Below are 21,920 nucleotides of genomic sequence, written 5' to 3' on the forward strand. Positions count from 1 at the left end.
ATAAATCCCACCTGATCGTGGTGGATGATCTTCTTAATTACTTGCTGGAGTGTCTTTGCTAGTATTCTATTTAAGATTTTTGCATCTATGTTCATTAGGGAGATTGGTCTGTAGTTTTCTTTCTCTGTTTTTGATCTCCCTGGCTTTGGAATCAGTACCATATTTGTGTCATAAAAGGAATTTGGTAGGACTCCTTCTTTGCTTATCATATCAAATAATTTGTATAGTATTGGGATTAGTTGCTCTTTGATTGTCTGATAGAATTCACTTGTGAATCCATCAGGCCCTGGCGATTTTTTCTTAGGGAGTTCTTTGATGGCTTGTTCAATTTCTTTTTCTGATATGGGATTATTTAGGTATTCTATTTCTTCTGCTGTTAATCTAGGCAGTTTATATTTTTGTAAGTATTCATCCATATCTCCTAAATTGTTATATTTATTGCCATATAATTGGGCAAAATAGTTTTTAATGATTGCCTTAATTTCCTCTTCATTAGAGGTGAGGTCTCCCTTTTCATCTTTGATACTGTCAATTTGGTTTTCTTCTTTCCTTTTTTTTATTAGATTGACTAGTACTTGAATGTCTTCCTTTTTAACAGAATTTGGTTACTCTACATGACTTGTCTACTTGTAGGGATGGGGAGGGGTTGTTAGGTTGATAGACCAACCCTTAATTAGCCATCACCAGTTAAAGATGTCTTGGGATGTTCAAGGGAGGGACTGAATAATAAGTTCCTAAAAATCTATTTTTTAGGCTGCTTGATCCAGCTTGGATCATCTCTGGTTGTGAGAGCACCTTGGAGACCTATATCATTTTATCAGTTATGATGCTGGCTTAACCAATAAACCTGATAGAATCAGTAAACTCATATTTTTACCCCAAAATCTGTTTCTTGACATAATTTTAGTTCTAGCACTTTTTAGAAGATTTTTGGTGTGTTTATGGTGGTTTTGGTTGAATTTTCCTTCTCTTTTTCCTCCCATTCTCACTGTGTGGGTCCCCTTGCTCTAATCCTCTTCATTTGATTGTAACATTCTTTGGGACAGGGCTTCTGTCATTTCTCATTTTCACATCCCTGGGCCCAGCACAAGGCCTTGAACACAAGCATTTCATTGTTTGTTGATTTAAATTGAATTGAAGCAATTTGATAAGCACCATTCAAGTCTTGACCACTCTGTCATTTCTCTTGCCAGCTTGGGAGCTGCCTAGTTGAGGCCTCTATCTTTTTAATTGTGTTTAGGGATTCTTCTGCTTTATATAATATAATAGTTGGAAGCAATTTGTGTAATAAGATGGAAAACTATTACAGTCCCCAAATTTATTTGTGTTATTTAAATTTCAGGTGGTTTCATGGGCACCTCTCTGGGAAAGAAGCAGAGAAATTATTAACTGAGAAAGGAAAACATGGAAGCTTCCTCGTGAGGGAAAGCCAGAGCCACCCTGGGGATTTTGTTCTTTCTGTCCGCACGGGGGACGATAAAGGCGAGAATAATGATGGCAAATCAAAAGTGACGCACGTCATGATTCGCTGTCAGGTAAAGCCCCAAGTGAACCTGTGGTTGGTCAGAATATCTTCTTGGGGCTGCATCCTACCATGACAGGGTGGAGCTGGGTATCCCCTTGTTGCCTCCTTGTTGCTTATTTAGCCTAGTGCTCCTGTGCTTGCACCGTATTGTTGATGAAAATTGATTTATTGTTTCAAGACTGTATTATATTTTTTATTTTCAGTTCATCCCTGGCAGTCATGTGCTAGTGAATCTTTTTCCTTGCAGCATCTCTAATATGTTTATGTTTGATTGCATCTGAAGTCTGTCTCCTAGGCGCAGCTGCCAAAGTTTATGGCCACAGATACTTCTTAGGATTGGCGCAGTCTGTGCTTTGACTACATTTGCTATTCTACAATATATTTCCTGCATTAAGGCTGTCATGGGAATTGATCTGAGAGGTTTTTGCTTTGTGCTGGTGAGCTGGCCCTATCAGAGAGGTCAATTTTTTTTGCAATTTTATTTATAAAATTGTGCCCTATAAAAAATGGTCCTAAGGCTTTTGCATTTTTGAAAAAAATCAGCAGTCCCAAATATTTACATTTTAAAAATGTTAACTTGAACATCTTTTTGTTATTCCCCCAAGTAGCCTTTTTTCTGGTCTCCTAGTTAGAAAATATTTCCTGACATGCAGCTTAAAGTTCTTCCTTTCTAGGTGGTTGAAAAATCATTTTTTTTTAAACTTATGTTTTGTGGGTAGAAGGGTTAGGTCAGGGCAGGGCTGTAAGTTGGATGGGGGAAGGGAGGCCAGGAGGCCCTGAACTCTTAACTATTGTACTGACAAGAATCTGAGACAAAGCTACTCACAGGGTCATCTTTTTTCTGTTTTTCAACCCCTCATTTCTAGGCATAGGTCCTTTCACCGTTGCTTTAGCCTTGGGTACCATCCGAAGAGAAGGGCATTTTTGTGGGTTAGCACATTTTTAACATTTATTCACAGAGCTGCTCTTTGTATTGCCTAGTCATCTATTTCCTCTTGGGGCCATCTCTTGCTTGGTCATTGTTGCCTTTTTTCTGTGTATGTTTTCTGATTCATCTTGACCTTTCTGATAAAGAATGTCTTCTGACCTCCTTTGGAAAGAAAGACTTATCTATCCTAGGCCTTTGGGTGGCTAGAAATCACCATTATTTGTCTTGGAAGGATCTGAAATATGATGTTGGTGGAGGAGAGAAGTTTGACTCTTTAACAGACCTTGTGGAGCATTATAAGAAGAACCCTATGGTAGAAACTTTGGGTACAGTTCTACAGCTCAAGCAGGTAAACTTCCCCCTGCCCCCAAAAGATAAGTGCTTATTTTAGGGTGCATAGTGCCTGCTTTTAGAGTATTTTGCACCAGGTGTTTTTTTAAACCCTTACTTTATGTCTTAGTAACAACTTTAAGACAGAAAGACAAGGGCAGGTAGGCAAATAGGGTTAAGCGACTTGCCCAGGTTCATACAGCTAGTAAGTGTCTGAGGCCTGATTTGAACCCAGGTCCTCCTCCCAACTCCAGGCTTGATGTTCTAGCCACTTAGCTGCTTCCTTATACCAAAATTTTCTGTGGTCTACCATGAAAGTTTAACTTATTTTTATTTAGAGGAAGCAGATAGCTTCTCAGTCTTAGAAGGGATCATTGTTGAAAATGCCCTTATTGCTTGGTAGTGAATATTATTGCACTTCTTCTAGCCAAATGTGATATCCGTCCACAGAGTTGCAAAATCTTAGAACTGGAGAAGCAGCCATAGGGCTTGCCTGGTCCAGTGCTCTCATTCTGCAGACAGAGACTGACTGGCCCGAGGTCACACAATAAAGGGAAGAGGTAGGATTAGAACTCTGCTCTTGTCTCCTACTTTCCATTGTACCCAAAAGAGTAACTATATTTAAGTGTGCAGGCAACTTATATATTTTGGGCACCATGTGAAAGTATGTGTCAAGATTGAATAGGGATTTATTTTATGCACAGAGATGAATAGAAACCCTGAATTGTTACATGTTCTAGACTCCCCTTTGATTTCCTTGGATAACCACTTTGTTGTGTAATGTAGGAGACATTTGGGGTATTCATGCAGTCTTCTTTAATGTTCTCTTCATTTTTTATCTTGATCAGCCTCTGAATACAACTCGTATCAATGCTGCAGAGATTGAAAGTCGGGTGAGAGAATTAAGCAAATTAGCCGAGACCACAGATAAAGTCAAACAAGGGTTTTGGGAAGAATTTGAGGTAAGTTAATACTTTTTTTTAACAGGTGTTCATTTATATGGGAGAGAAATGAATCTGGAGTTTAAAATTTGACCATAGGAATCAAGGGCTCTGAATTTCCTACCACTGATACTGCAGTTTGTTGAGGGGGCTGCTTGAAGTTGAAAGGGTGCTCCATTTTGGGAGTGAGTGTAGATGTGGTTGTTGATACTGAAGGTGAAAGCCAGCAGCTTCACTTGACTGTCTTAGGAAGTAGAAAGACTCTCCTTTTGGATTCCAGTTTCCTAGCAGTTAGTTATGATCTTGAGACTAGGAAGTTGTACAGGAGATGCCAGCCTGCTTGGATTGAGGGAGGTTCTTCACCAACTTTCCATCCATGAATCTAGCCTGGTGTCTTCCACTTCTGTAATAAAAAAGATGCATGAAAGATAGTTGTGAGCTAGAAGTCATACAGAGGCTGTAGGTCATAGTCTTATATTGAATTGAACTGAGGTTTTAGAAAAGGGAAGTGACTTGGCCTAGGCCATCCATAGTACAGAGCAGTGCTGGGCCTTGAACCTTAGTTCTGATTCCAGACTTCGGGTCTCTTTTTCATTGTGTTGGATTTCATTGAGCATGTTTTCAGTCTTTATGCTATAAAGTTGCCACTTATTTTAAAATGGTATGAGATGACTCATTATAACCATCAATTTTCTCCTCAAGTAACTATGAACTTCTCAAAAGTGAAAGAAAGATGACAAAGCAGTAGCCTGGCTAGTGAAGGCAGTGATCAGGAAAAGGAGGCAGATCTCTCTAGAGTTTGTCGTTAAGAATCATCTTGTTTGTGTTTCTCATGATGATATCAAGATTTGGACTTGGAACTTTTGTCTTGCCCTCCTGGTCCTGTCTTTAGCCACTTTAGGTCTGACTACTCTGTCGGTCATCATGAAAACCAGGGGACAGGCCTCCGAGAGGACAGTGACAGATGCAATGATTGCCTTCTGAAAGGGCTGCTGAGCACGGCCTCAACAGGGCAGGCCCATTGCAGGTGCAAGGGGGGAGATTTGCAGTTGTTTGTTCTTCTCTGCTCATTTGCTTGCTCACTCCTGTTTTAGGTGGTGCTTTTGCCATCACTGTTTCAGTTGGGTCTTGTGCTCAGAGCCAAGCTTTAAACACTTCCTCTGGGTGGGTAAGGGTGGAGGCTGGGATCAAAACAAATCATTACAGGAAAAATGGGCTCCTTAGAGGTGAGAGCTAGAGTATGCCCAATAGGAAAAGTGATCCGAGTTTTCATCTTCCTGGAGTTACCTTCTCTTCACCTTAGCTGTGTGGGGGAAGGTGATAAATTAGAGATTTGTCCCTTCTTCCAGTGGGATGTGATGGTCTTTGAAAGGAAGCAGATTCATAAAATGCAAATGTGGCCATTAATTTCACCTTGACAGTCATGCCTTGTTTGTGTCCATGGGTGACTCTTGGTTCTCTGAAAAGCCCTGCGTGTGTTACGGAGAGTCAGCTTCCCCAGATGGCTTTTACACATTACTTGCTCTTTAGACACTGGCTGGTGGAGAAGAGCCTGCCTTTTGAAGTACTTTCATTTTTCTTTCCCTCACATCAGAAACAAATGCAAGTTGCTGATTTTTCTCAAGGATTTGGGGGTCAAAGAGGAGGCACCGAGGATTCCAAGACTGACTTTTCTGTTGAGCCATAGCATCTCCTTCCCTTAGGTAGAGGACTGAGACACATTCTGGATGGATGAACACAGATGCAAATTTTGATACTGTCGTTTGGTATTCTGGGATGTCCAGATTATTTCAGAAAGAACTAAATCAGAGTCTTTGTCCATTCTGCATTAGATGCATGCCCAGTACTGCATTCAAAGGGCATTTGTTCCTTCTGAGGACAGAGTTCTCTCACCCTGAGCAGCCAGGGGGCGCTGTGACCCAAACTGGAATCGCCAGTCTTGCTATTGTCTGTTAGGGAGCTGAGCTGAAGACAAGGTGCCTGGCCCCTCCTTTCCTTCACCCTAACCGCGGAGCCAGTTGTTCAGGAGCAGATCAGCCTGTCTTTTTTACTCCTCTCTCCTTATCAGGGGTCTTGGTTCAGAGATTTGAGTGCATTGCCTCATTGTCCAAGCTTTAAGCTAGGAAGATAGATGACCAAAGGGGATAAAAGACCCCTTTGTTATTTTTGGATTTCTTCTGGCATTGCCCATCTTTCCTGATTTAGTTACCTGATTTGCTATTTATTCCCTGTTGACTTAAGTTATATGAGGTGTCTTCAGACCTAAATCATGTACTACCTTGCATTTGGTACAAGCAGTTCTTAAACTAATCCATTGATTGTTATGGTCTGGATTTTACCCATTTTGGGGTGACTCTAAAGAAAGATTCACTTTAAATGGCAAAAGCTGTTCTAAAGTTTTGTAGGTAGCCTGCTATATAAAAGACATAGTCTGCTGGGGTTTCAGATTCCTTGAGCATATTTGAAGGATGCCAATGTTTGGAAGAAGGGAGAAGAAGGGGCCAGAACTTGGTACTTAAATCTTTAGCTTGTGCATAGGCTTTTCTTTCGGGTAGATGTGCCTGCTCTCCAGTTTGGGTTCCTTGTTGTGGGCAGGGAGCAGGGCTTTCCTGCTTTGGCCTTGAACACCCTCCTATTTGCAGAGGTTTCTGGGGAGCATGAGCGGAGCTGCCTGGGTGTGAGCTGAGGAGCTGTGTTTGCATACTGTGCCATTGTAGAACACTGGCTTTTGGGGGAAAGGCTCTTTAATTGACATTATGATTTTCTAGTTCGCTCATTTTTGTCTCCATGGGAAATTTGATGGTTTAAAGCTCAATTTCATTTTGTTTTTGAAGTCCCTTGTTTTCTCCAGTGGGGGATATTTCTAAGTCAGATCTGGAGCTGTTTTTAGTTTGCCCAGGCCTGGCGCACTGCAGCCATTTCCCTGACAGCTAAAGAGATGTCTTAGAATCTTCTGAGGAGTTTAATAACTGACATGTCTCCAGTAGAAACTAGTATTTGCTTTCGAATCCTCCCCCCCTCCCCTATTAATTTCCCATAACAGTTACTGCTTCCTTCTTTGACAATCTGTGGGTTTCCTTTTTGTGATAATGCAGTTTTATTTAAACTGTGGGTAGTATCCTTTGATCGTTTAGAGCTGGAAAGGTCCTTAAACACTATCTAGTTCAGGCTTCTTAACGTACTTTGTGTCCTGGACCTCCTTAGCAGTCTGATGAAGCCTAGCGATCCCTTCTCAGATTCATGGTTTTAAATGCAGAAAATAAAATACAAAGGATTAAACAGGAAACTAATTATATTGGATTATCAAAATAGTTCTTTAAAAGTTCACAAATTCTCTGTTAAGACCCCCTTATCTATTTTATAGTTTAAGAACCTAGTCTGAGAGAGAGTAACTTGCTCAAGGTCACATAGCTAGGAATAGCAGTCAGAATTTGAACCCAGGTCTTCAGATCCCAAATTTGCTGCTTTTTTTCCACTGTGTCATAAACTACTCTTGTGGTTTTTAGAAGGAATTGGCCCCAGCATCTGAGCATTGGCATTCCATTGGAAATTCCAGCCTCCCTCACCCCAATCCAAAAGAGGTCCAGTTGAGTACTTAAACGTTTTCCAGGAGGGAAATAAATAATAGATGGCAAACTGTGGGCTAGAGCTAGATCCCAGATTCGCAAGGTAAGCAGAGTTCCCATACATAGCCTTTAAATGAAGAAGAGTTACAATCTGCATGCAGGTATAGGCCTACATTAGCCCTGTGGACCTGGGATGATCTACTGGTCTCCTGCTGATCATTTTACTTTGAATCATTTTTCCCTTTGTGTGTCCACTGTCACCTCAGAGGAGGCAATAACTTTGTTGAAAGAACAGCCAGTCCTTTCTCTTCCAGGACTATTTTTAGTAGCTAAAGCAGTGTGTCATTGCTTCAAAGAATATAAATTTTTAAGATGCTGTTAGGTTCTTTGGTTTCTTCCACCTCTCTTGCCACTTCTCTTTCATTGTCAGACATGGGTCTTCTCATCCTTTAAAAAAAACCACATACCCACATTTCACCTATCCCTGCCTATGCTACCTACTGGCCTATTTCCTGCCAGTTTTTATAGCCAGGTTTTTCAAATGAGTGCTTTCTATTTGCTGCCTCCATTTTTTCTTGATTTTCTTGGTAGATGTTCTCACCATTTGCTGAAAGTGCTCTTTTAGAGGACATCAGAGACTTCTTTATTGCCAAGTCCAGTGGTCCCTGTTATGGCTGACATCACTGATCACACTATTGAAAACCTTTCCTTGGGCATCCATGTCCTAAATTTACTAATTCTCATAACCTGCTTCTTCAACCTAACTCAGATACACACAAAGATGGTTATAACCTTGATCTTGTCATCACCCACAAATAAACCATTTTCAGCTTTGATATTACCTTATCTTATCACAATCTGTTCAGTCATTCTACCTCTCCCTCTGCCTTGAAATCCCAATCTTTATTCTTTAATCTTACTGTCACCTTCAATCCCTTGAATTGGCCCCACTCTCCTCCCTTCTCCATCTTGACTCTTTGGTAAACTAGTTCAGCTCTATACTGTCCTCTTCTCTTGAGTCTTTTGCTACGTCAACCTGTCACCAGTGTTGTTGCCCTGTGAAGCCTCAGCCTTGGATTACTCCAACCATCCACAGCTTTCATTGCTACTCATGTGTTGCTGAATAAAGCCAGAGGAAATCATGAAACTGTCTCAATTGGATCCATTACAAATTTATGTTACTAATGTCATTTGGGCCCTACTGCAGCAAACCAATCCATTTACACCTCTCTTAATTGACTGTCTCACTATATAACCATTCATAGCCTTCGTTCCTACTCATGTGCTTATCATTGGTCTTCCTCTTTTCCACCATTTCTTTCCCTACTTCCTATAAACAAGCTGATGTCTCCCACGTCCTCAAAAAACCCTCACTTGATTGGTCTGTCCCTGCTGGTTATCATCCTGTATCTTCTCCTTTTTGTGGCTAAACTCCTTGAGAAGGCCATTTATAAATGATGCCTCTACTTCCTTTCTCCTCATTCTTCCTAACTTAATACAATATGGCATCAGACCTCATTCCACTCCTTTTTAAAAAAACTTATGGTCTGTCTTAGAATCAGTACCACATATTGATATCAAGGCAAAAGAATGGTCAGAACTAGGCAACTTGCTCAGGATCACACAGCTAGGAAGTGTCTGGGGAAAGATTAGAATCCAGGACCTCCTATCTCTAGACCTGGATCTCAGTCCACTGAGCTACCTAGCTTGTCCCCTTTGTGAACTCTTGATGCTAAGTCTAATGTATTTTTGTCAGTGGTCATCCTTCTTGGCCTCTCTGTAGTCTTTGACTCTGTGGATCACTCTTCTTGATGCTCTCTTATCTCTAGGTTTGTGGGACACTATTCTCTTCTGGTTCCACTCCTACCTATCTGACCAGACTCTTTTTCTGGATCTTCATCCAAGTCACATCAATTAACTATAAGTATTCCCGAGGGCCCTCTTCTCCTCTGACCTCTCTTCTCCCTCTATCAGCTTCTATGGATTCATCTCTGATGAATGAAATCATTGATTTCAAATCTGCTTATCCAATCTCTTTCCTGACTTCCACTTTTATATTTCTAGCTGTCTGTTAGACATTTCAAACTGGGTGGTTCAATAGATTTCTTAAATTCAAAATGTCAAAAATTATATTAATTGTCTTTCCCTCTCTAAATCCTCTCCTCTTTCTAATTTCCATCTTACTGAGAATATACCCTTGTCCTCCTAGAGCCCTACATTCACAATCTAAGTATTCTCCTGGACTCCCTTTCTCTCTTCATCCAGAACCAATGTGTTGCCGAGTCCAAATTTACAACATCTCTTGAATATATACCCTCTTCTCTGATACTGCCACTATTCTTCCTTGGACAAGCTCTTATCATCTCACCCCTGAGACTAGTGCAGTAGTCTGCTCATGCCTCAAGTCTCTCTACTCCCAGCCACCCTCCATTCAGCCTCCAAAGTCATTTTCTTATAATGCAGGTCTGACTGTATCATCTTCCTTACTCATTAAACTCCAGTGGCTCCCTGTGGCTTCTGGGATCTGTATTTAGTAACTGACAAATACTGGCCTAGGAGGAGTTGGGGTGATGGAGGGAATGTGTTGTTAAGTTAACAGACTAGCACACAGGAATATAAGGGAAACACACCCACAAACTCAAACACAAGACACTGCTAGGAGGGAGTGGGTAACAGGCTAAGGCATGACAGTTAACTCTCTCCAACTGCCTCCTTAGACTAGCCTGGGTTAGCTGGTGTTAGAGAGGGAAGCACACATGGAAATACAAACACTAAACACTGTTTAATGTAACAAAGGAAAGATGTGTGGGAAAGGTTAACTAACAGTTAAATAAGTCTTCGCCACCTATCAAGTGGATTGGACTGACTGGCTTTGTCTACCATCAGCACAGACAGAAGTCTGGCTGAATCAGGGTGGTTGCAGGCCAGTTGGAGATCAGGGGTTTCTCACTGCACTGGAGGTCCTGGTCCAGATGAGTCCTTGATGATGCAGGAACTACCTTTTAACTGAGGAGACAGGCACACTGTCACTGGTCCCCCCAGACACAGTCTTAAGGCACTAGTTGATACAAAGCAGCTGTTTTCCAAGAGTTGACAGGATCTCTGCACACAAGCTTCAGTTCTCAGCCTTATCTCTATTCCCTACCTTACATTTGCCTACAACAGATCAAATATAAAATTCTCTGCTTGGCATTCAAAGCCCTTCACAACTTTCCTGTCTTTTTATATCTTACTCCATGCCATGTATCCTTCCATCTGGTGACATTGATTTCTCCAATGTTTGCTGAACAAGATATTCTGTCTCCTGGTTCTGGGCATTTTCTCTCACTGTCTTCCTTGTCTAGAATGCTGTCCTTCCTCAACTTGACTTACTGACTTCGACGACTTTCTATAAGTCCCAACATAAATCCTATATTTTGCAGGAAGCCTTTCCCAACCCCTCTTAGTTCTAGTACTTTTCTTCTAGTAATTATTTCCTATTTATCCTGTAGATAGTGTGCTTTATATATATTTGTTTGCATATTGTCTTTCCTATTAGATTGGAGGTTCCATGAAGGCAGGGATTGTCTTTTGCTTCTTTTTGTATCCCCAGCACTTAACACAGTGCCTAGAACATAGTAGATGCTTAATAAATGTTTATTGATTGATTAAGTAGGTACTTAGTAAATACTTTAAGATTGACTCTCCAGTCTATATAGCCAGCTCCTTTCCAATTACTTAATTACTACTTTTCTGTTTCCCCTTGCCTTCTTGACATTTCTACTTGGATCATGTCATCTCATCAAACTCAACTTGTTCAAGATTGAACTCATTAATTTCCTTTTCCAACTGATGATCTCTGTCATCTTTTTTTAATCCTCTTAATCCCTTTTAAAAAACTTGCCTGCTTTTTATTTCTTCAGAATCTCGTAGCACTACCCCCAATAATGATTTTTTCCCAGTCTTCTTTGCTTCATACGTGGATATGTATAGTCATATGTCTGGCCTCAGTAACTTTGATCTCTTCCCCTACTCCATCTGGGCTCCTCTTCCTTAACTACTACTCCCATCATGCCACTCCTTACTGCTCAGTAATGTTTTGTGAGTCCTAGGTTAGTGCCACAGTATGTCTATACTTTGTCTTGCAGTCAAGGCTTTCCACCATTGGATTCTGCCTCGCCTGTCCAGTCCATTCCAGTCTTAACTACTCAGGGTTTATCCCTCACTTTCATCAGAACAGTTTCCTGGCTGTTTGTCAGGTTTGGCCACGTTCATTTCTGCCCCTCTTAAAATACCTTGTCTTCTCATGCCCAACTGAGTCCTACCCATTCTTTAACAACCAGTTCACATTTCAACTCTTCCTAGAGGCCTTTACTCTTTTGATCTACTCTTGCTCTCACCGATGCCCCTGTTCTGTGACTGCTTATAACAGATGGGCACTATAACTACATATCTCAGTTTGACTTAATTGTATGTTCTCTTGTATGGGGAATCTTCTCTCTAATTAGATTGTAAGCTTCCTGAGGGAGAGACTGTGTCTTATACTTTTGTACTTGAACACATAGTAGGTGTTCCAGAAATGCCTGGCCTTATTTGTTGACCTGAGTCATTGGTAATCTTGAGATTAGTCTAGCAAGAACATTCAGGAGTCCATGTACTGACAAAGGGATAGAGTGGTGCCATGTAACTTCTAGAAGCTGTTGCTGTTTCTGTGTCCTGTTGTTTTGAGCATTGCAGTGTTACCAAGAGGGAGAATCGGATAAAGAGTTGTCATGTTCCCTTGAGTAGAGGACAATGCCAAAGGGAAAGTGAAGTCATTCAGATCAGGTAGAAAGCTTGGCTTTGGACACTGCCAGATGGTTACCCCTGTTGTCATTATTATTCTGGGTATTGAAATCAGAGTGACAGCTTGTCAGACAGACTTTCTCAGGGCCCTCTTCCTCTTTGGCAGTAGTAGCAGCAGGTAGGGGTTGGTGAGGAACCCCTCAGGCTTTTCTCTGGGGGAGGGAGGGAGTGGCCTTATCTTTAACAATGAAAAATCGGTATGATTCAGCTTTTTCTGAATGGTCATTGCCATTCAGTACTTTGGTTTGGCCAGTGAAGGACAGGCTGTCCAGGAGAGAGAACTTGTCCTTGGGAGGCTCTCATGGCACACTCTGCCAGCTCCCTCAATTTGTTTGCCTTCCTGTCTTGTTCTGTTCTCTTTCTCTAGTAATATGATTGATCACCTTATTGCCCTCTCTGGTGGACTGCTAAAAGAACATGCCTTCGTAGTTCCTCGTAAATGCCTTTCTTAGATGAGGCTTTTATCCAGCTTGTTTATGGATCTTGTTAAGGGGTAATTGTAAGCCTTTTGGTTCTAGGTCAAATTCCCTTTTGTGCTTTTTGCTCTCAGTTAGTCAGGGTCAAATGATCTGGTTTGCAGATTCTTTCTTGCCTTTTTCTCTCTCTTTTGTTGAATGCCTCATTTCTGTTCCTCTTATCATTAGCATCCCTCCTGTGGGGTTCTTTGGAGGGTGAGGGAGATGTAGGAGAGAATGCAAATAACACATTGGCAATAAATAACATTCAACTTGACAGGACATTAGTAACTTTTATAAATGGAGAAAGGATGGGTTAGTATAAGATGGTTGGTCATAGTGAGAGTTTAGACTAGGAATGTAGCAGCCATCCTGGTTCTTGTTAATAATCCAGGTGGCCCATTATAGTCTGGATAAAGGCTTGTGCTCTGATGGGGTGGGGTGGTGGTTTGAAAGTCAAGAAATTTTCAGTCTGACTGGACAAGTTGCCTTGTCGCTGCTTCACTTTTTCTGGTGGAAACTGAGACTTGTTATGTTAGATCATGTCTCTGGGGTGTGATGAGGATGGATTCATGTTTGCCAAGTATATTGAGATCCTCAGATGAAGGGAGCTGAGGAAGAGACACGGTATTATTCATGATTAGTCTCAGACAGCTGCCAGCCATCCAGTAATTAGCTTCTCACTGTGCTCATGATAAAAGGTCCCTCGCCTGTCCTTTATATTGTCCTCTCAGGGTAAAGGAGAGTCTCCGACAGTAGGTTATTAGAATACACAGTCTGCCATCAAGAAGAGAATGATAGGGGCTGAATCAGAGAGGTAGGGATTGCCAGCCTGAATGGAGGACTGACCAAAATTTCCCATGATCGAGGTCTTAGTTTGGTTGTCAATTGTTCTTGTATTCTCTACAAGTATCGTAAAGGTTTTTGTCCTTAAAGTTGGCATCTGTCTGAGATAACAGAAGGTATTCTTTGAGGCTAGTGTTGGCACCTCTGATCATTATCAGTGTGCCCACAAGGGAACATCATAATAATAGCTGACATTTATATAGTGCCTACTATGTGCCAGGCACTGTGCCTTAGGTTGTACAATTGTGATCTCATTTGACCCTCACAACAACCCTGAGAGGTAAATGCTATTATCACCATTTTATATTCGAAGAAACTGCGGCAAACAGAGGTCAACTGACTTGGCTATTGCCCCACAGCTAATAGAGTGTCTGAGACCAGATTTGAATGTAGAACTTCCCGACTCCAAGAAGCCAGATGCTCGGTCCCCCTGGGTTTCTCAGCTGCTCCAGGCTTCTCTAGACTTTTCTTCATCTCCTAGGCTTATCCTACTACCCTTTGTTTCCTCAGTTTTTAGAAGCTTTGCTGAGGAATTACTACTGTCTCTGCTTATGGGACTATGTTGTACTTTTGATCGGATGATGCTAGCATCATCCCAAAGGGAATTCTTGAAGTGAAACTTGCTTTTTAAATCGCCAGAGTTTGGTTCTGGGCCAAGGAGCTGATTATTTTGGACAAACTTTTGTGTTTTTTATTCTTGCTTATTTAGTGGTATTTGAAGTAATTGCTCTAATCCAAGTTTGAATTCTTTGAGCATTGAGTCCCAAGTCCAGATGGAACCTTTTCCAGAATGTGGCAGTATTGACTGACCAAGAGTTCAGAGAAGAGTAGTTGTGAGGCATTAAATGACCTTCAATACTTAATCTAGAATCATTTTTGGATTTCAGTGACCTTTTCACTGTAAAACTTCTGCATTAAATGTACTTTCTGTTTCAAGTTTTAACCAGCTAAATTACTTGTGTTATGAGCTGCCTTCTCAAGGTCGAATATTGCATTTGGAAACTAAGATTTAAACACCCATTCAAACTTAGGGTTTATACTTCTCTGTGAAATTCAAAGTAATAAAATGGGAATTTAATTATTATGTGAAATGCAGCCTTTTGCTCTCTCTGGGGAAATTTCTTGGTGACAAATCACTTAGGTATTCAGAATTCATTGTTTTTTTTTTTTGCCCCCTCTTCATGTCTTTTTTAGTACTAATTTGACCATTATTTGCCATTTATGGTACCCCAGTGAGGCACATTTTATTCTACATCAAGTGAAACCTGCCTGGGGACCTGTCTTTTAGCCCACCTTATTGCCCCTTTTCCTCCTATCCAGTCTCCTTCTCTTTTCTGATCTCTCATACTCTCCCTATCTTCTTTCCTTCTTGGTCTCCTTTCCCAGAAAAGTATCATAGGGACTTTGATGGCACTGCAGTTTCTCTTTCCTTTATTTTTTTAAACCCTTACCTTCCATCTTAGAATCAATACTAAGTAAGGGTTCCAAGGCAGAAGAGCAGTAAGAACTAAGGCAATGGGGGGTTAAGGGACTTGCCCAGGGTCACACAGCTAGGAAGTGTCTGAGATTTGAACCTAGGACCTCCTGTCTGTAGTCCTGGCTCTCAATCCACTGAGCTACCCAGCTGCCCCTTCTCTTTCTTTTATTATTGTCTTTTCTGGGCAGCTTTTTCAGCCTAGAGTTAGGTAATCAATCTTGTGTTCAAATCTAGCCTCAGACACTGTACTTACTAGCTTGTTACCCTGGGCAAGTTGCTTGACCTCTTTTTGCATCTGGAAAATGAGGGCAATAATAGCATCTAACTGTCAGAGTGGTTGTGAGGATCAAGTGAGATAATAATTGTAAAGCACTTAACACAGCGCCTGGCACATAGTAGGTACTATGTAAGTTAGCTATTATTTTTTTGTACAGACCTTTGTCTATATTCAACTCTCTGGGTTTGAGAAAGTGTTTATGTGGGCATTCATCGATTATTCTTAGGGGTATATATCTGGTAAAGATAGGCAACAAAATGCTAATAATGAGCTATCCATGCTCAAAAGGCACCAAGAAATAGCTTCTCCCTAAACTCAGAGCATAAGAAACCATTTGGAATTATTTGGATGACACTCATTACCAACCACCACCCTTAAAGAGTTTGTAACCTAAGTCATGTGTCTGGTGGATTGTTTAAAGGAATTCTGCTATTCTTGGTCTTCATTTATGGGATGTGCAAGTCTTTTCTTCTTTGGTCACCTCCAGGAATGGCTGGTTTGTATGCCCAGTGCATATTTACTACTTAATAAACACCCATGCATGGGTACTCTCTCTTTCTTTCTCTTTGTTCCACTCTTTTTCTTTTCCTTCATCCCTCCTTCCTCATGTTGTTCCTCCTTTTTTTTTTGTATGAAGTTTGTCTTCTGCCTTCCCTCCTTCCCTGCCTGCTTCAAATTTTCTTTGAGTTTTCTTGAGGAGGTTTATATTGCATATGGTAGACTATAGGAAAAGAGGGGAATAAAAATTAGAAACATTGGAGACATTATGAAGTTATAGGAAACCTCAAGAGCCTATAGCAATACCCATCCCTTTGTTTTGACTGTATTCTACTTGTTTTTATCTTCTTGATTTCCTAGCACAGGTGGTTCAGGAATATTTTTGAATTTCTAACATCAGTTTCTGTCATTTTTATCCAGACTCTCCAACAGCAGGAATGCAAGCTCCTCTATAGTCGTAAAGAAGGTCAACGGCCAGAAAATAAAAACAAAAACAGATATAAGAACATTTTACCCTGTAAGTATCAATCGTCCACATTTACATTAATAGTTACTTCCAGCAATTTTGCTTTTTCCTGTTAATGCTGGAGAGATAGTGCCTTTGTGCCCATCTCAACAGCTTAGAATCCTTAATCTTTAATTGTAAACAGAATCTGTAATGACCAGATTTACTGAAAAAAAAAAACACATTTGTTCACTGAACTCCCATGTTTCTAGTACTGTCATTGATTGAGAGTTGGAGAGATCTCACCAGTTGTTTAGTTCTGACCCTGTAAAAGGAAAGCTGAAGCCTGAGACCTAAATGTTTGACTGCCTGGAGTAGTTTATGTTGGTCACAGAGAAGTAAAGTTTAACTTTTTGAACTCTGCTTAGAAGAGGATATTGGGTTTGTTCCTGGGGTAGCTTCTTTAAAACCACAAATTCTTGTAGGGACAGGGTTAACCCTTGGGGTGTGTGTGGGGGGAATAAAAGAAATCAGAAATCTAGGCCATTGCCAGCTCTATTGAGGACATCTTGGAAAGTCTTGAGATAGTTATGTCCTGTCTTATAGGAGTATATTGTACATATTGATGCCAGCTTCTGACCATCTTATCATGGCATGGAAGAGTAGCCCTGTAGCTTAGTTATAGGTGCCAAGGTTGGGCTGGTTCTCCCAAATGAAAAGGTCCAGCCATGTGAACCAGGTGTTTGTTACCCTAAGGACCAGGTGAGTTCAGCTTAGAGAGGAAGTCTAGGAACAGCAGGGAGGCCACTGGATGAGGACTTTCTTTTTCAGTCACAATAACTCATGCAACAGTCTACTAAGGGGGTGGGTACAGGGTTAGTGATCCCCAAGGGACCAGAAGATTTAGAACTGAAAGGGACCTTGAAGATCCTCTAACCTTCTGGCAGTAAAGGGTACCCCACACTCTTCCAAGAAAGGATTCTTATGATATCAAAGTAAGTTCCTTGCTAGTTCTCATAGAAAGTTGTTCCATCTAAGATATATTTTTTTTAACACTTAACTTCTGCTTAGAATCAATACTGCATATTGGTTTCAAGGTAGAAGAATGGTAAGGGCAAGGCAATTGGGATTAAGTGACTTGCCCAGGATGACACATATTTGGGGCCAGATTTGAACTTCTGGCCTGGCTTTCTATCCACTTTCTATCTACCTAGCTGTTCATTAATCTAAGTTTAATTTTTTTAGGAAGAAAATGGGGTCAGGTGACTTACCTGGGGTCACAGCTAGTAAGTGGCTGAGGCTAGATTTGAATTCGGGTTTTTCTGACTCCAACACCCCCTCCTGTCCCCCTACTTCCACTGTCCTGGCTAGGTGACTTTTTTTTTTTTTTTTTTTTTGCATTGTTCCATCTAAGTTTACTAGGAGAAGGGCGGGGAGTGTGGGTGAGGGTAAAGGAAATGGATAGGAAGTTAGTGTGAGCCCTAGATTTGCTCTCAATTTGTTGTGTGACTGTAGTCAAGTCATTGCCTTCTTTGGCTAGAGATATCATTACTTCTGCTTAGTGGATTTTAGTGCCTTTTGTTAGCTGCAAAAGAAGGGAACTGTAGAATTGCAGGGTAGAACTTTAGATTTTTAATCCAGCCTTCCTAAAAGGGTTGGCCTCTCATTCAAGATGAGTTTGTTTTGGGTAAGAGAATGACCATTCTTACTATTTAAATGTCTAGACCAGTGATGGGCAAACTACAGCCCCAGGGCCAGATTCAGCCCCCTGAATGTTCTATCCAGCAGCATGGCCTTATTCCTAATCTGACGGATACAATGAGTAGGATACAATACAATGAAACTTCCAAAGAGTTGCCTTAGAAACAGACTGACAGATAAGCATTTCCTTTCCTTTGGCCCCTCTTTAAAAAGTTTGCCCATCGCTGGTCTAGGGGACTGTAGTAAAATCTGGCAAACTTTTGCAGTTTTAGATTTTTACTAAGAATTAGGTTTAAAATAGCTTTTTAAATTGGTATTTACAAAACCCAACTTGAAGTCTCTTAGGCTTTCTCTCTTCTAGGTTGATACTGTTTTATTTATTGATCTCATGTATTTAAAAAAACCAACTCGTGGGCAGCTTGATGAGTGATTCAGGTTTAGTTTCACTATTCTTAGTGTGGGGATGGTCCCTTGCCATAATATTTTTTATCTAGAGGGAACAGATTTTTTTATTTTATTTTGGATTAACTGCTTGACAAATCAGGAATTCTTTGTATAAGTTAGTGAACCTTGTCAAAATGGCATTAATGATTTTGTGGTATCTCTCTCTAGTTGATCATACCAGGGTCGTCCTACATGATGGGGATCCAAATGAACCGGTTTCAGATTACATTAATGCAAATATTATCATGGTAAGCTCTGAGATTGCACTCTGAAGTTGTGGATATGGGCAACCAATGTTTGTATTTTTTCTTCCTTTCATCTAGAAAAATTACTTCCAGGTAGAAACTTGTCATTGTTTAAGGCACATTTGTTTTGATTTCTAGCCTGAATTTGAGACCAAGTGCAACAATTCAAAACCCAAAAAGAGTTATATTGCAACACAAGGCTGTCTACAGAACACAGTGAACGATTTCTGGAGAATGGTGTTCCAGGAGAATTCACGAGTTATTGTCATGACGACGAAAGAAGTAGAGAGAGGGAAGGTAGGCTATTAGATGGGCTGGAGTATTTTGGGGAGAGCCAAGACCTTGGAGGCCCTAGGGGGAAAAGTCTATAACGGCAGAAGACTTGTTTCAGGGCTACCTAGCTGGCACTTAGTGATGCAGTTGGGAATCTGACACAGGCCTGTAGGCTCCTGGTCCCAGTGGTGATTACAGTGAATCAAGTTTTTTTTTCTTCCTTCCTTCCTTTCTTCCTTCCTTCCTTCCTTCCGTCCTTCCGTCCTTCCGTCCTTCCTTCCTATTTTGAAGTATTTTGAGACTCTTGGAAGATTTAAACCATTTACCACTCTGGGAGTATATAACAAACTCATATAACAAATAACATAACAAACATGAGCTTTTATGGAACTGATCTATTGATGAGGAGATGACATTTTTGAAGATCACCTGATTCTGTCAGGTGACTCAGGTCTCATTTGGTTAACACTGATCACATAAACATCATCAAGGATACTATGTTTTCATTACTGTGTTTAAGGTGGAAATTTTTCTTTTAATTTTCACTGATTTCTCTCTGAATTTTCACTTTTGTAGCAGTCATGGCTATACAAAAGAGATTAAACCATTGCTTGGATAGGTGATATTTGGCTTCTGGATAAAAAGATCCTTGTAACTTGAACCTTGTAGCAGGGGTATTAGAACACATGAACTGTGGTTGTCATTCTGCAGGTCATTTTTATATTAGTATGGTAGAGAACTGGAAGATTGCTTTTTTCTTGTAAAGTCCATTATATAAGTTTGCTACTTACAGCATGGCATTAAAGACCTCTGTGATGAGGCTTATGTACAATGAAAATTTAACATCTTTCTCCCAAAGGGAACCGCGGTATCATTAATTATCCTTGGATTTATTATGTGGAACACAGATTTGATTATTGCCAACCTTGAAGTGCTTTCATAAGTCTGAGAGCGTGCTCTCTTTTGAGCTTCCTGGGCCTGAAGGGGTGACTCTGAGGCCTAGGACTCCCTCCCTTGGGGTCTGCTGTTCATCTAGGCTCATGCCTGAGTGCAAATGCAGGTTCCTGCCTGTCCTTGAAGGACGTGCTGCTGTGAAGGGAAAAGAGCTATGATGGTTTCAGAGTAATTGGTTTGATTTCCTCTCTGAAGAGCTGTCTCAAGCAGATGAGATGGGTGAGGTGTATTGTATTGGCTCTTCCTCACCCAGTATCAGTGTACTTCTGGCCATACACTCTCTCCCCTTCTTTCTTTTTATCCTTAGAATTAGGCTGCTCTTGTAATTACACCCTACTTTCCATATCTTCCCCACCTACTTGTTGGCCTAGTGCAGGGGTCAGCAACCTTTTTGGCCGTGAGAGCCATAAACGCCACATTTTTTAAAATGTTATTTCATGAGAACCGTACAGTGTTCACAGTGCGGCTCCTGTAACAGCGCCTGAAAAAAAATGGACTTTATGGCTCCTGCAGAAAGAGCCATATCTGGCCCTCAAAAGAGCCATATGTTGCCGACCCCTGGCCTAATGTGTTGGAGAAGGAGTCAGGTGTTTCATTTTGGAATGATTTTGTGCTGCAATAAAAGATAACAGAAAGATAACAGATAACATTCCTCTCCTTGTTTTCATTTAAAAACATTCAAATGGCCACAACCCTTCACTTCAGCATTAATTTGCAGAGGGTCCCAGTGGTATCTGGCAGTCTGCCAGAGTTTGCTCTCCAGGGTAATAATTTTGTCTTCTCACCTTCTGTAGAGTTTTCTGTTTTCAGGAATGACCAAGAGCTGACATTGGAATTAATTGACCAGTGACTGCACTGGATATAATCAGGAGTAGGAGAATAGTTTACTTGGGGAACATCAAGACTGTATAGAGTCTGTCAAAAATAAACTCAGATCAGAATTGTGCTTAAGGGAAGGCTGAGCTTTGAATTGAAAAGCCATAAGAAACAGACCATGCTAAAGAATCAATTCTTAGGACTTCCATTAGCCCCTTGGCCCATATTCCATCCCACTGTGGTCATTTAAAACATGAATCTTGGAACTCTTTGGGTGTCTTATACTTGCAATTCTCTCAATGGCAGTTGTTTAACTGAAAATTACTGTGACTCATTGAGAAGGCAGATATCTCCTTATCGTTTGTGCTTTTAGGAGTTGTAGGAAGTGGATTGGAGCTTGGGATGCTGCAGGAAAAAGAAATAGTACAAAAAAGAGAGTTCGTTTCCAGAATTGATTGCAAATGACTAGGAGCACATCCCTTGTTTAGCATAAAAGCTCTCCTTGTTGCTAGCAAGGAACATTTTTTGGGTGCTATCTTTTTCATTCTGCCTATTTTTGAAGTCAGTAGCTATGGGGAATTTGGCTACCTTTGACTCCCTGAAGTGGGCGTGGGCCAGGGAAGTGTCTCTTTGGTGGTGACATATATAGTAGATGCTATATCCCCAAGTTGTCAGGGAAGTTTGGGTAGGGAGCATTTCTTTCCTATCTTATTTAGTTTTTTAAAACATAGAAAATAGGAGTTATTCACACTAGGGTTAGACAAGGCACAGGAAACATCTGGAGCAAAATTCCACGCCGATATGAAAATGCACTGGATAATTTGAGAAGCCTATCTACTTCTACATTTTATGTTCTCTTTCTTAACAAAGTGATAGGCAGATAATGTTTGATAGGAAACCAAATTGTTGCTGGGTGATTCTCTCAATCTGGTTAATATATATACATTTATATATATCTCATTTTGTTTTCTTGGCATATAAAAAACATAAACATGCATTGGATTCCTGTTTGAATGCTGGATGATAATAATAATTATTATTGTCTCTCTGCTATTATTCATTATAAGAAAACTATGCTAAAAAAGCAGCTTCCTCCATTCCCCTCAGCCCAACTCAACTTTACTTCATTATTTCAGTTGGCTTTTTTCTCTCTTTCCCTTCTCTCCTTCTCCTCATTCTTTCCCTAATCCTTCAATTATGGATGATCCTCCAAGATTCTGTCATTTGCCATCCCTTTTCACAACACACTCTTTTAGTCATCTTGTCGAATCCTGAGGCTCTATCTTTCCCTGCCTCAGCTCGGGACTCATGTTTATAATTGCTTGCTGGACACAGCTACCTCTTACTCTTTTAAAGCCAGTGTTTTCCCAAACTG

General features: G+C 40.7%; 1 protein-coding gene across 1 annotated transcript in view; it reads left to right on the forward strand.

Moving 5' to 3' along the window:
* PTPN11 (protein tyrosine phosphatase non-receptor type 11) overlaps positions 1 to 21,920 on the forward strand; it is a 51,207-nt gene that overhangs the window by 8,232 nt on the left and 21,055 nt on the right. Inside the window, exons 4-9 of the mRNA XM_044685429.1 lie at positions 1,343 to 1,535; positions 2,686 to 2,802; positions 3,632 to 3,745; positions 16,088 to 16,184; positions 18,426 to 18,505; positions 18,641 to 18,799. Coding sequence (XP_044541364.1) covers positions 1,343 to 1,535; positions 2,686 to 2,802; positions 3,632 to 3,745; positions 16,088 to 16,184; positions 18,426 to 18,505; positions 18,641 to 18,799 — 760 coding nt within the window. The remainder of the gene's footprint in view (positions 1 to 1,342; positions 1,536 to 2,685; positions 2,803 to 3,631; positions 3,746 to 16,087; positions 16,185 to 18,425; positions 18,506 to 18,640; positions 18,800 to 21,920) is intronic.

This window comes from Gracilinanus agilis, chromosome 1, assembly GCF_016433145.1.
Source record: "Gracilinanus agilis isolate LMUSP501 chromosome 1, AgileGrace, whole genome shotgun sequence".
NCBI classification, from domain to species: domain Eukaryota; kingdom Metazoa; phylum Chordata; class Mammalia; order Didelphimorphia; family Didelphidae; genus Gracilinanus; species Gracilinanus agilis.